This window comes from Panthera leo, chromosome A1, assembly GCF_018350215.1.
Source record: "Panthera leo isolate Ple1 chromosome A1, P.leo_Ple1_pat1.1, whole genome shotgun sequence".
NCBI lineage: Eukaryota > Metazoa > Chordata > Mammalia > Carnivora > Felidae > Panthera > Panthera leo.
The window spans coordinates 4977131-4992689 of NC_056679.1; the positions used below are offsets into that span (position 1 = coordinate 4977131).

The 15559-nt window shown below is 41.1% G+C and overlaps 1 protein-coding gene across 6 annotated transcripts in view; it reads right to left on the minus strand.

The window, feature by feature from the left end:
* MTMR6 (myotubularin related protein 6) overlaps positions 1-10146 on the minus strand; it is a 79294-nt gene extending 69148 nt beyond the window's left edge. For 4 of the 6 annotated variants that reach the window (XM_042933907.1, XM_042933865.1, XM_042933825.1 and 1 more), the window contains exon 1: positions 9960-10145. In XM_042933907.1, coding sequence (XP_042789841.1) covers positions 9960-9983 — 24 coding nt within the window. In that variant the 5' untranslated portion in view covers positions 9984-10145. Of the gene's footprint in view, positions 1-9959 lie in introns of all 6 variants that reach the window. The other 2 variants (XM_042933693.1, XM_042933773.1) reach the window with 2 other exon arrangements.
* Positions 10147-15559: the final 5413 nt, after the last annotated feature.

Here is a 15559-nt window from a genome sequence, read left to right on the forward strand (position 1 = left end):
TTTTCCCATACATATTTTGTTCCTTACTAAAACTGAAGAAACAAATGCCCCCCATTATGAAATTATGATCTTCAGTGTAATAACTACCATGTAAAACACTAATTAGCTTCCCCCAAAGAAACTTCCTTCCAGGGTTTTGCACTCATAACAGTTGCTGTCCAAATAAGTCAAAATTTAAATGTAAAAATAAAGCACCTGTTTTTGATAGAAAATTTTATTTGCAAGATTAAGGCAATGAATTGAGTTTTAAGTCTTTCTTCTGGAAACTTATAGAGATATGATCTAATTTATATGGCTCAGTTCTCACAGTTGATTTGACAGGCAAAAACTGCCAGATCATCACACTCCTTGTCCTTTATAAAAGACAATAGGAAAACCTCCTTCTTATAAACCCGTATGAAGATTTCTCTTGGAGATCAGATTTGTTTAGGACCACTCCTTCCTTAGATAAAATTCTAACTTCATTATGCAACACACTTTGAATCCACACTTAAATTTAAACACTTTTAAAACAATGGGATCAATTACTGTTTACCCCTCTTCCAGCTTGAACTTGGCTGTAAGGGCACTGCGGCCAACCAACAGCAATGACCCCAGTATAAAATCTCACCTGCCGCATCTCTGAAGCAATGAAAGCGAAGTGCCAATGGCACTGAAGAGAACTGATGAATATACTTGGAAATAAAGGTGACTATAAAGTGTCGACACTACTCACGCAAACAATTTGTGCCACTTCACACGCTACTCAGAAAAGATTTAAAAAAAAAAAAAGGATATTGGCAAGTAGTTTAAAGGGAGTAGGGGCTGATGTTGTTATTACCATTTATTTAAATGAACAGTAAGTTCTTTTTTAAGTCCACGTGAAGAGTTTTAATCTGTGGATTTTTAAAAGGTCACAAGTATTTCTTGTTATGCTCCAATCATAAGCTGTAATAATTTCTTGACAAGGCACCAATTCTCTACACACAATTATCCACATGCAAAACGATCACACCACTTTTCATTTGAATGTTAACCCTCTTCCCTCCATCCCCTACCTGGGGCTCTTGTCCACTGTCATTGGGTTAGCCTATACGTTAATGATTCCCCAAACTAAATGCCAACTCTGAGCTCTCCTGAATTTACACCGTCTGTTATACATATAATAACAATAATTCCCGACATAGTATTGAGGTCTTATTATGTGGCCAGTACTATGATAAGTGCTTCACATACATCATTTCATTGCTTTTCATGATTCCTATGCGGTAAGTACTATTAGTGTCTGTATAAAAAATGAGACTTAGAGAAGTTAAATGTCCCAACACCACAGCAAGTAACGGCCAGTAAGCGGAACAGCACTGAACAGGAATAGTCTGATTCCTGAAGTAGGACACCTTCCCACCATGCTAAACTGCTCTACTTGTGTCTAAAGAGTTATGTTAAGCATGTGAAGATGAAACTGATTTTCCCTCACCCCTCACAAATAGGTTCCCAATCCTGTGTTTCTGAACTGAGTGAATATTAACCCGTCCTCATCCAGTCACCCACATGAGAAATCTGGGACTCATCCTATGATCCCCAACGTTCAATTAATCACTAATTCCTACCAATTTTATGGCCTGCATATTCTAAAAATCTGCACCTTCCACTACTATTAGGGTAGTTCCTACAATATAGTGAAATCATCTGTTCACGTGTCCATCTCTCCCACTCAAGCTGTAACATACCCCAGGGCAAGAACTCTTATTTTTTTAATAAAGTTTTTTTTTTTTTTTTTAATGTTTATTTTGAGAGAGGAATCAAGCACAAGCGGGGGAGGGGCAGAGAAAGAGGGACAGAGGATCCGAAGCAGGTTCTGCGCTGACAGCAGAGAGCCCGATGCGGGGCTTGAACCCATGGACTAGGAGATTACGACTTAACTGTATGAGCTAACTGTATGAGCCACCCAGGCACCCCAAGAACTGTCTCTTATTTATGTCTGACTACCTAACGACTAGTATAACATTTGACACAATAAGTGTTTGTTAAACGAAAGTGAACAGCCACAGAGAAATTTCTCACGGGGGGGAAAGAGAAGGTGCCCACAATTTACGAGTGGTCTCTTTTGCTGAAATCATCCAAGAGATTCATTACGTAAAATTCTTCTTTGTAACATTATACTGTCCCTAAGGTCTCTCTGCCACCTTTTCCCTACGCAGTAGGTGAACAGTAGACACTCATTCAGGGGTTTACAACTAAATGAACAAACTTAAAATCAGTGGAAAAACTACTAATAGAGTTCAGCTTTTTTGTTTTTAAATACATGTGTGGACTCTCAGTCTGCTATTCCCAACTCATCACCCAATTAGGACAAAGTCACTCTTCTTCTAGAGCTGCGTAACACTACACGGCTCTTTCAGGCTTGCTGTCTATCAAGATTAGAAATTCAGGTTACAAATACTCTTCCTGGGGCACCTGTGTGGGTCAGTCGGTTGAGTGTCCGACTCTCGATCTCAGCTTAGATCTTGATCTCAGGGTCATGAGTTCAGGCCCGGTATTGGGCTCCGTGTTGAACGTGGATCCTACTTAAAAATAAACAAACAAAACTCTTCTAACACTCCAAGCCTATTTCTTGATTCCCCCTAATTTCTATATCCAAAATTATCTGAAACTCCATTTATTAGATCTCTAATTCTGGCTACCTACACACAAGTCCCAAAGCCTACCTGTTCCTCCAAATCATCTCCAAAACTCTACATAAATCTAAATCCCAAGCCCCACTGAACTACATTCAGTCATCTCAGAAGATGGAGACCAATATAAATATAAATACATATGTATAAATACACACATATATTCTTTAAATACATATATGTAGAAGAGGCACACCGACCCAATATTTAAAGAATCTGCATTTTTATGAAGCTCACCGGGTCATTTTTATGCAGCAGGTATTCCTTCTAACTTCAACTCCAAATTAATGCCTTTTGCTCTTAACTCACATTAGGCTAGGTTCCTTCCCTATCTTTATGCTCTTTTCCCAAATATTTAAGGCCCCATCTCGTGTAGTCCCCCCACTTTTTAAAAGAGCTTCTTACAACTATGGCCCCTTAAAATATGTAACTGCATTATGGGCATGTACATACACTCCCCTGCCCTCCCCCCCCCCCACACATACACACACATCTTTAAAGAACATAGAAAAAGGGGTACCTCGGTGGCTCAGGTAATGATCTCTCGGTTCATGAGTTTGAGCCCCACGTCAGGCTCTGTGCTGACAGCTCAGAGCCTGGAGCCTTCTTCAGATTCTGTGTCTCCCTCTCTCTCTGCATCCTCCCCCACTCTCTCTCACAAGATGAATAAACGTTAAAAACATTATGAAGAGCATAGGACGAACATGAACATAAATATACATTATAAAGAGAGTTTACTAAAAAAAAAAAAAAAAAGAGTTTACTAACTCATTCAACACAATTTTACTAGCTATCAATAAAGGTCAATTTGTCTGGGCCTCGTTTTCTTTATCTGCAAAATAAGTACAATAATCTCTCCCTCGAGGGCTGCAGTAAGGTTGGATAATAAATGTAGGTACTTTACCCCAAGGTTGCTTGAAAAACAGTAAGCAATAAAGTGCTCAAATGTTTGCAAAAATTACTACTGTTATTAAGTTAGTAAGCTGATAAGGTAAGTTGAGCCCTGACAGTCCTCTATATTAAAACGATGTCAAGTTCACATGGAGAAAAGGAGGAGGAGGCACACCGACTCAATATTCTAATGTGTGCTACAGTTGGAAAAAACTATGTTTTCCTAATATAATATTGAAAGCAAAGCTCAACAAAATTTTCTTAACTAATACACAGGAAATACAGAATTCTCAATAGAAGAGACAGAACACAAAAGGGGGGGGGGCATAACATTTATTTGATGAAAAAGAAACTCCCATTAAAGTAGAGCATCTGTGATGCTGTAGATAAAAGGATACAAAGGGAGGATTTTAAGCACCGTAGCCCATGATCGGATACGGTTTTTAAGATCTTTCCAATGGCAACGTGGAGAAAATGTTGAGTAGAGAAGAGATGGGAGGAAGGAAACCAGGTAAGAGGCTAATGGAGTGATCTAAGGGTGCCTGGGAGAGACGTAATAAGTCCTGGGTTAAGCCACAACAGACAGGATAAAGAAGCCCATCGTGAGATAAGGAAACTGAGGTGAGGAGGAAGGAGAAGTAGAGAAATAGAGGCTTCTTGAAGATGTTAATCTCGTCAGACCGGTTGCCATTCACTACGATAAGGTATAAAAAGAAATATAAATCTGAGGGAAGAGAGATTATATATGACTCAGTTGAGGATTATTTACCTTAGTAAATGAAAAATTATATTCACATCAGAAAATATAATAGAAAAATCATTACATGACTGCCTCAATATGGCAATCGCTATATGGATGTGACAGATAATAAAATGAACCTGAACATTAGTCCAAAACGTTTATACGTTTATTTAGTACTTTAGGTTCCAGAGAAACTTTAGGTTCTGAGAAAATTTACGAATTATTCTGTTCTTTGCTACAAATCCTAAGGTAACTGTAAAAAAAAAAAAAAAAAAAAAAGGAAATCAGATCTTTTTCTTCGCTAAAGTTATCAGCATACAAATTTCAAAGCAGAGACTCAGCCAACTTCTAAACACCAACTGCTGCCTCATATTTCCCTTTTTCACCAAGGAACTAAAAGTACTTCACAGATGTTGCGGCAGATCTTTCCCAGTGTTTTCCTGGAAACGTTTTAAGTCAGGTATTTAGGGAACCACAACTCTTTCAATTGACTAGCACTGAGGCCCTACAGAAATAGTGTTAGGATCCTTTAATTATAGGTATTGCCACGCGCAAAAAGACAGTGGGGAAGAAGGAAAAGGTTTTGGGAACAGAATAAACAAAGAAGAAATGGTGCCGGGAGAACACAACTGGAGGGTATGGTCATTATGGTGAGGATGGGAAACGCCAACACATTACTCTGAGGGCACGTAAGCTGAATTGTTGCCAACTTTGGGCCTGCACTGAAAGGTCCCCGAATGGTCTGAACAGGAAGTTCAAATTTCAGCTGATTACAAAGCTGGAAAGGAAAAACGCAGGGAATCACACATACGCAGAATCACATCTAGAAAATCCAGACACCGAGTGGCCTCTGGGACAAGAAAGGACCAATGGCTACCCTCCAAGTTCTGCATCAAACAGCTGTACTTTACAACTCCCTGACAAAGGTTACTGAAGCAGAAAATGCACTGTCGGGGTTTCTCGGACTTGTCGTGAGCCACCCCTATAGCCAGGCACCCATTGGGACTCTTAGTATCCACACGCCGCAGCACTGACGTCTTTCAAAAAGAAAGAGCGTCAAGCTGCCTTTGTGAGGTGGGAGATGAACCTCAAAAGGGCAGTGACTGCCATCTTTCTTTGTTCGTGTACCCCCAGTTCCCACAATAGCGTCTAGCTGAATAAATCACCAATGAGACCGATTATAAATCCAAGGACGCTTTTCAATCCTGTCTTACTTTGCTTTTCCGCAGCATTGGACACAGCTGACTTTTCACGAATGGCTTCCTGTCTCACTCAGTAAAAGCAAAGATTTCACATCAGCCTTCAAGGCCTGCCCCTTTGCCCCACTTTTAATCTACTAAAGTGCTCTCTCCTTCACTCACTCTACTCTAGCCACACTGGTCTTCTTGCTAGTTCGTACTAAGCAGGCATGCCCAGCACGGGGTTTCTGCCCTTGTTGTTCCCTCCTCTGGGACTCTCCCAGCCACCCCTTCCCAGCCCCTGTCCCTGTGCAGACGGCTTGCTCCCTCATCACTTTCAGGTCTCTACTCAAGAGTCACTATCTCTGTAAAGACTTCCCTAACTACCCTACTTACAACCATCCTCCCCCAACCCCACTCTGGCACTCTCCACAGCAGTTACTATCATCTACCATGTTACATATTTGACTCATCAATCTTGTTTGCTGTTATGTCTTCCCCAACGAGCAGATGAGTTTTATAACGGCAGGGACTTTTGTCTGATTTACTGACCACCGTTTCCCCAGTGCCTAAAATATACAACCCTAAAGACAAGGAGAGAGCAGAGGAAGAGGAAGCAAAGAAGGAAATTAGAATAGGGAAAACTGTTCCCTTCCTGTGACTTGCCTCTTCCCGTTTTATCCCTAATACTCTTTCTCTGACTCCTCTTCTCCTGCTTGCCCCCCTTTGTAAGTATTCTCAGGGCTCTAACCTTCACACTCTTCTCCACAGAGCCTCTACGTGTACTCCTTGCAGAAACTCATCCATAAAAGAAAAAATCAATGATTACCTAAACACTGACAACTCCCAAATCTTCTTCGGGACCACACTCCTCCCCTGACCCTAGACCCTCATAATCGGCCACCCTAGACCCTAGACCCACATAATCTGCTAGACACAACCGGACCACCTAAGTTCCTCTCCTCCATCCCCTACTTTCCTTCCATTTCTACTCATGCTGACCTACCTCACTATTCAAATCTCTTGATTAGACCATTACTCTGTGGAGAAGAGGAGTGTTATGGTTAAGAGAACAGGACTGGTATCAGAAAGATCTAGATTCGGGGCACCTGGGTGGCCCCGTCGGTTGAGCGTCCGACTTCCGCTCAGGTCATGATCTCGCGGTTTGCGAGTTCAAGCCCCGTGTCAGGCTCTGTGCTGACAGCTCAGGGTCTGGAGCCTGATTCGGATTCTGTGTCTCCCTCTCTCTCTGCCCCTCCCCCACTCACATTGTCTCTCTTTCTCTCCTTCAAAAATAAATAAATATTTAAAAATTTAAAAAGAAAGAAAGAAAGATCTGGATTCACATTTCCACCTCTTACCTAGTAGAGCTAGCTGTTTGAGTCAGGACAAGATATTTAATCCTCTGCAGGCTGGGGTTTTCCCACCTGTCTAACGGGATAATATTAGTGAGTCAAAATGGCATTTTACATGGGGAAAAGCATTCAGGTGCTCCCCACAAACTATTGGTTCTTATTTTTAGTCATTCCCAGTTTTGCATATCTTTCCCTCTGTGTAACTGATAACATGTGTTTGTATACATACGTGTATGATCTTACATTCTAACGACAAAACGGGTAGCAAGCTAAGAACAAACTAGGCGTTACTTTTGGAATAATTCACTTGAATCCTAGTGAGGTCAGATTTTCATAGGACACTCAAATCTTTAGTAAACTCTAGAAAGCAGTCTTCCGTATAGAACTTAGGAAAAACATTCTTCCATTACATTCTGTAAAGTTCCATTCACAAACAGCATGATATCATTCGACATCAACAGATGATGTCAGCCAAAGCACTGGAGCCTGGCAGGGAAAGGAGAAAGACTGTATAAAGAAGAAGTGTCTCTGCTTATTTCCCATTGTTTCTTGGCAAGACTATCTCATTATGGCAAAATTAGAGCTCAAAGCGATAGGCATAAGCTTGGAAATGGTCTTTCCGAAATTCAAATTCACACCTGACATCTTTAGTGGTACAGTTCGTAAACCAAATGTGACCAAAATAGGATGATATTCCTGAATTTTATAGCTATAAAGCCATTTAATCAGTACTCAGCCTCTGGTTAGTAAGCAATAATAATAAAAAACCTCACAATGACCATAAACTATACAAAAAAAAAAAAAATGCCACATATTATTTACTTATGTCAAAAAGAGATTTGGGGGAAGAAAAAGCTCTTAGAATTACTATTAGATTCATTTCTGATTTAATATTAATACATTTTAACAATTAGATTAAAACTAGAGAAGAAAAAAACATTATGTAATCTTTGGAATTAGACAAACCTTGGCTTCGATCTTGGCTCTACCCCTCATTAGATAATTGGGCAGATTACTTCAACTCTCCAAGTCTATTCCCTCATCTGTAAAGGTTGATAATGTACCCAATTGGCAAGGTTATTCAAGAAATTAGTGACAATTTTGTATAAAAAATATATTTGTGAAATTGTAAGTACGGTAAAGAAATACTGCACAGTTGGCTCTAGAGACATAGAGTTGCTCAAGAAATGGTCATTATTACTTTCCAAATACAGCGGTCTCGACACAGAACAAGACAATCGTTACATTCGACTACAATCAGTTCTTGATCATAGTGACTAAACTGCTAAATTCCAAACAGCTAAGTCAACTTAAAGCAATTCATTTTTAGTTTTGAAATACAATCATTTTTGCAGTAAATTAACCATGTCCAAGTGAAGGCTACGCATACTAGTATAATAATGCAATAGGCTATGTTCATATCAATCTTTTAAGCCTAAGCCATGATTTAAGAAAATATTACAGTAAACGCAATGATCAGAATGTAGAACGAGCTCCAAATCTATCGTGCTTACTGCTACATAACCGGTGTCTGTACGATGCCTGGCACGTAACTGGGACCTGGTAAATATTTGTTTAATTACAGTCTGTCTATAGCCACTTATGATTATTCCAGAGTATTGGTGGTCCAATGCTAGAAAAAGAATTCAAAGTAATACAAGAGCACAACTTGAGAAGCAATTTTAATAGAAAATTAAATTTTGCTTCTTAAAAAGTCGTAAGAGGACCTGGCTAAACCATCAGCATAGGCCCACTGTGAAAAGCTACTATATAATACACATTCAGAACTTTGGAACCAGGACAAGAACCTGATCTGATGCATACCTCAGCCTTCTTTTCCACCTCTGCATTTTCTACTAGTTTGGTTATTTACTTAATTAGCCTTCTGTTTTCAAACTTTAAGTACCAGCAACTTGAAGAATTACAGAGTTGCTTTACTATTCTTCTCTTTAAAAAAAAAGATTTTTTTGAAAGGCATTAGTTTTTAGCGTCTTCAATTTTACTATAGTATGCACAGTCAAAAACAAGCTCCAACAAAAATCCGTGACATCTAACAAAGGTTTGTGAAACATTTTAATGGCACAGACCTCAAACTCTCCATGGGACAAATGAAGATAAGGCATGTCTGCTATTTTTCTAAATGAATGGTAACTTTAGGATGTGAGGCAACTGAACAATGGTTTCAGGAAAACACGAAGTCAAGATTCGCAGTGGGTCCCTCTTCCTTGTGTTGTTAGGCGCCCAGAGGTCTTCAAATCATGTTATTCAAGTCTTGTCTCGGTTTGCTCTCTCCCTCCCAAGGCTGAAGCTGAACGTAATTGCTGGTAACGTAATTCGGTAACATTCTGATGCTATCCCCTTCAGTTTTAACATTTGTAATGGAATTATAAGAATATTGTGTGTTCTTAAAGGTAAATGCCTTTCGCACCCAAATGTTAAGCATAGGATTTAATAAGCTCAACTAAAAAAGAGTTTCATCGGACACTTTAAAATATGGGATGCCATTTTTTTCTTCTCCGTAACTGCTCTGTTAAACTAGTCACACTAAAGACAATGAAGTTTTGAAGCACAGAGACGGAATGCCAAATTTAAACGACTGGAGACCGAGACAAGCAAGTGAGGTGGCGCAGAGCGCTGATCGCAGCGTCTCCAAAACTTCCATCAAGAATCCGTGACATGGGACAATTCAACGTGAACAAGGAAAAGCTTACACAGCACCGGAATGCTGGTTTGAGGACCCACCCGTTTTCCGGTCTATGGGCGGCGAATGGCTGGAAGCAGCTGGAGCTAAAACAGCCCCAGTTCTGCCCCCCAAAGAGTGTAGCGCTAGAGGGCGGCGACCGATTTCATGGGACTTAACCCCCCAGCAGCCCAAACCATCCAGACCCCGACACCCAGGGCTGAAGCGAGACTGCCACTCCCGTAGGTACAGGAGGCCTCCGCACCCACCTCGGCCCAAACTGCCCCTACCCTCCCAGACTAGGCCCGGGCAGGCCCCCTCGGGCCTGGGGCCGGCCCCCCCCGCCTCCCGCGCGCGGCCGGTCCTTAGCCCCGGTCGGGCCAGCCGAGCTCCCATCGCCTCGTCCCTCTGCCGGCTCAGGCCATGGCCAGTGGCGAACAGCTCTCCGCGTCCGACTACCTTGGTCGTACGGATGTGCTCCATTTCGAGGAGACGGCCGCCGGCAGCCAGCCTCACGGGCGTACCATGGAGCGACAGAACCCCGGGCGGACACAACCACCCAGGTCCGGCAGGAACTATCAGCGGGCCAGCGCCGCGGCCCGTCAGCCCGCCCCCTCAGCCCGCCCCCTGGCAGCGTCAACCGCGCAGGCGCAGCCGGCGTGCGCCGTCTCCAAGAAACCCTTCCCCAAACCGGCGGCCGCGAAGGGGGCGGGGACCGGCGGGGCAGAGCGTCCTCTGGGGGAGAGCGGCGTCTCCTTCTTCTGAGCCACCGTAGATCCTACAGCGCCCCCTGCTTGTGGAGGCTCGCCAACCCCTAGCAGAAGGCGTCCCTCTATCGGGCAGTTGGCCAAGGACAAGAAATGGAGGCGAGCTCGGTGGTTCATAGACTTTTCTTTGCTCAGGAATGGACTATGTGGACGTACTTGTGTGAAGAGAATTTAGTGGGTGAGGGCGAGACAAGACGTCACTGAAGTCCATTACCCTGCCAGTGGACAGCACCAAATTTCAATACTTTCTCTTTAGGTGCTGTTGTACTAGAATCTGTTCCGAGGAAATCATCAAATATATTTAGTGTAGCCTTATTTGAAACAATCAAAATTCCCCATACTACAGAATTAGTTATATAAAAGTGTAGTATGTCCGTACACACCAGCATCCATTAAAAAATTATGCGGTAGATCCTAACAAGTAAAAGCTGAACAAACTTGAAAATCATCAACTTTCCCTAGACCTGCAAGAGAACTGAGGTCACCGGGAATATCACTGCCCCCAGAATTAGAGAGGGGCAGGCAAATACGGACAATCACAACTAAAGGAAACAGACCCACAAGCAGCAACCTTCCTGGGCACCAAGGCCGGGCAGTTTCTTTTACCTAGGTAAATCATGTCCAAATATCCAGAAAAACTTACAAGACATACTAAAGGGCAGAAAACAGTGTGAAGAGACACAGGAAGCATCAAAACCAGACTTGGATATGACAGGGATGTTGGAATTATCAGACTGCAAATTTAAAACAATTAGGGTTACTGTGGGAAAGGGTCTTATTTATCTGGACAAAGGAGACAACACGCAAGAACGGATGGGCAATGGAAACAGAGAGACGAGAGTCCTAAGTAAAAACCAAAAAGAGATAGTAGAGACAAAGAACACTGCAACAGAAACGAAGAATGCCTTTGATGGAGTTATTAGCAGTCTGGACATGGCTGAGGAAAGACATCTCTTTCCTCGGAGAGCTTGAGAATATTTCAAAAACTAAAACTTCCAAAACTGAAACACAAAGAAAACAAAGACTGAAAAAAAACCAGAACAGAATATCCAAGAACTGCAGGACATCTACAAAAGGTGTAGTATACATGTAAAGAACATCTGAAGAGGAAAGAAAGGAAAAGAAGCAAGTATTTGAAATAATAATGTCTGAAAATTTCCCCCGGTTTAATGTTATATGTCAAACCTCAGACCCAGTAAGCTCAGAGAACACCAAGCAGGATAGATGTCAGAGAAACTACACATCATTCTCAAACTATAGAAAATCAAAGATAGAGAAAAAAAGTCCTGAAGAAGCCAGAGGAAAATAATAGTTTACCTATGGAGAAGCAAAGGTTAAGTTATCACATTTGACTTCTCTTCAGATGTGAAGAGACCGCACAAGCAAGAGAGCAAAGTGAAATAAAGACTTCCTTAGGTAAATAAAAATTGAGTAGATTTGTTGCCGATAGAGCTGCCTTGGACAAAATTGTTAAAAGAAGTTCTTCAGAGAGAAGGAAAATGATACAGGTCAGAAATTTGGATCTACGTAAAGAAAGGAAGAACATTAGAGAAGGGATAAGTGAAAGTGAAATAAAAACATTTCCTTATTCTTTATTGATCTAATAATAAACATTTTGTTCAAAATAATAGCAACAATGTATTTGAGTGTGTGTGTGTGTGTGTGTGTGTGTGTGTGTGTGTGCACGCACGCACACATGCTTAATGTATAAGTGAAATGAAGGACAGCAATGACACAGGGATGGGAGGGAGGAAGGAGGAATTAGGATTATTTTGTTATAAAGTACTTGCACTACCAAAAAAATTTATGCTGTAGAGGAATATTACATAAGAAAAATGTTGATGCTGTATTACTGAGTGGAAAATAAGCTGGCTATGGAATGATAAGATCAATGTGACTGTGTTTTGTAATTTTTATGTATACAAACAAAAAGTTTACATTTCTAGATGGGAGGATTGCAGGTGGTTTTTGTAATTCCTCTATTTCAGTGTTTCTCAGCCTCCAGTGATTCTGCCCCTCAGGAGATATTTGGCCATACCCGGAGATATTTTTGGTTGTCACAACTGGGTGCATGGGTGGAGACGCTACTGACATCTAGTGGGTAGAGGCTAGGTTTGCTGCTGAAAATCCTACAATGCATACCTACAGACACACACCTAACAAAGAATTATCCAGAAACATGTCAATAGCGAAGAGATGGAGAAACCCTGCTTTACAGTTTCCCGATGTTCTATACTAAGCAGGTTTTTAAAAATTTTTTAACGTTTATTTATTTTTGAGAGATACAGAGACAGAGTGCGAGCAGGGGAAGGGCAGAGAGAGAGGGAGACACAGAATCTGAAGCAGGCTCCAGGCTCTGAGCTGTCGGCACAGAGCCCGACGTGGGGCTCAAACTCACGGACCACGAGATCATGACCTGAGCCGAAGTCGAACGCCTAACCGACTGGGCCACCCAGGCACCCCTATACTAAGCAGTTTTGATGCAATTTGAGTTTTGGGTTTAAGAGTGAATGCTAAGAAAGAATTCTTGAGATGTTTTTGGTGCAAAAAGGTGATTTTATTATAGCACAGGAACAGGACCTATGGGCAAAAAGAGCTGTACTGGGGTTGTGAGGAGTAACTGACTATATGCTTTTTAATTAGTGGGGGTTAATGATAGCGTAAGTCTCTAAAGAACGTGGAAGCAAGGCTTTCAGGACCTTGAGGGGCTAGGTTCTGTTAGGATAAGGTTACCTTTAGTCTGTTAATAAAACGTAAACACTAAGGCACTAAGGCAACCACGAGTTCCTTGAGGAAGATCACACTCTGCATGTTTCACGTATCAGTGGGCTGCAAGCTGTAAGGAAATTTAAGCTACATTTCTCTTGCCCTTGTTTCCCTCATCAGTTTCACTTGTTGTAACTAGAAAATGCTGCTTGTAAAACATCATTATAATTTTTACATCATCTTTCTTACCATGTTTGATGTTGTAGGTTTTTTCTTCTTTCTCTTTTTTAATGTTTATTTATATTTGGGGGGGGGGTGGTGTGGGAAGGGGCAGAGGGAGAGGGAGACAGAATCTGAAGCAGGCTCCAGGCTCTGAGCTATCAGCACAGAGCCCTATGCGGGGCCCAAACTCATGAGCCCTGAGATCATGACCTGAGCTGAAGTTGGATGCTTAACTGATTGAGCTACCCAGGTGCCCCTACATTTTCTTTTCTGGTTAAGAATTTGCCAGCATTTCATTCACTTATTTAATTCAACTTGTCTTGGTGTTGCTTTGTCTTATTTTGGTTTGGTTTTTTTGAGTGCCTGCTGTGTTTCAGACAGATTACCAAAGCAAGTGAGATGCTTATTAAGCACAGCAGTCTTTGTGGTGAAATTACTTACTCCTGTAAGGTAAGTATGAAATAAGATTGAGCAACCTAGAGTCCTGGTACAATAGCACATACAAAAGAAACACAAATCCTGCTTCCAACAAGAAAGGAAGAAAGAAAGAAAGAAAGAAAGAAAGAAAGAAAGAAAGAAAGAAAGAAAACACATTGAAAATTAATGTAGGTCCTTACTGAAGACCTTTTGGGAGATGAGAATAGGGCAAATTATATTGAGTGACACACATCACGACTTCCTTAATAAAACCTCTTTTTATGATTTTTCCCATGTTTTTGTCATTTTCCCCACTTCCTGTTCCCAGACAGTTTACCCTTACATATCAGGTTGTCTATCCTCCACCTTCTTTTCTCTTGTCATTTCTCACTTTTTCTCTCTTACTGATTCTAATAGAGAGGGAATAACAATGATAATACTTACTACCTGATAATCAGGAGTCAGAAAGTGTACCAGATGCTTTACCTGTATTCTGAGGAAAATACTTTCCTCAGTTTAAAAATGAGGAAAGTAAAATACAATGAAGTAACTTGCCCAATATCATGCAACAGAGAAAGCCTAGATCCATGACGTGAAGCCAGACAGTCTGACTCTAGAGTCTGTATTATTAATAATTATTCTATATTGATTTTCCACAATCCATAGAGATGTTCCATTTATGATAATATGATAGGCTAGGAAATGACCCTGCCTTAAAAAAAAAAAAAGACTTAAAATAACAGGCAAAGTAGAAATCAAGTTCTGTAAAGCACCAGGTAACAGACAAGATAGCGAGGCCTTACCATGCAAACTATAAGGGAAAGTATATACCCAGAGAGGTAAGCAGGAAACTGGAAATGTGGCAAAAGGGCCATTTCCAAACCAGGTGCCCTTAAAGGATGCAAAATTCAGAAGTCAAAATCTCAGGCCCACTCAGGTGGGGAGTTTAATGAGGCACTCTCTCCCTACGTAAAGCCAGGACCGTATGGAAACTCAACCAACCCAAGCCCTAGAATATAGCAGGAAATTTGCATTGACACGGAGAAAAGAAGGGGGTGCAATAATTGCCCATCTTGAAAATATTACAACCACAAAAAGGTTATCAGATGGATGTACAGCCTAGATTCATACGACCTAAAAAAACTTACCCCGAATGTCAAGCTGTGAATGCAGCTGAAAGTACCTGGAATCAGTAATGCCTAGGGCGCTTTTTACAATAAACACAAATCCTTTTATAGTGAATTCTACTTCTACTGTGGGTTTCAAATAATTCTCACAATTAGTTTTCAAAGGAAAGCTGTGGTGATTCGTCAGAGTAAAAAATAAGTAGTACACAAGGAAACAATTCTCAGGAGATAATTGGCAGTTAACAATGCAATAGCAATACAAGATTTTATAATTATCAGGCTTTGTTTCTAAAACAGCTATGCTCATTTTGTTTAAAGAAATGAGACATTTAAAATATCTGCAGTATAGGGGGGAAATAATTTAAAAAATATTTTTTGTTTATTTAGTTTTGAGAGAGAGACAGAGACAGAGACAGAGCATGAGCAGGGGAAGGGTAGAGAGAGAGGGAGACACTGAATCCGAAGCAGGCTCCAGGCTCTGAGCTGTCAGCACAGAGCCCAACGCGAGGCTTGAACCCAGGAACTGTGAAATCATGACCTGGGCCGAAGTCGGTTGCTTAACTGTCTGAGCCACCCAAGCGCCCCCGGGAAAAATAATTTCTGAATGATATAGCAAATATGAAGAACCAAATCTAACTTCTATAAATTAAATACAAAAATTGGAATGGAAAGCTCATTGGATGGGTTTAACAGATTAAGCAAATTAGAAGAAATAATTAGAAAACCAGAAGTTACTAGAAAAAATTATCCACAAAGGAAAGGAGTACAGAGAGACAAAAAGATTATAAATATGACAAAAGATTCAGGAAAAATGAAGGAA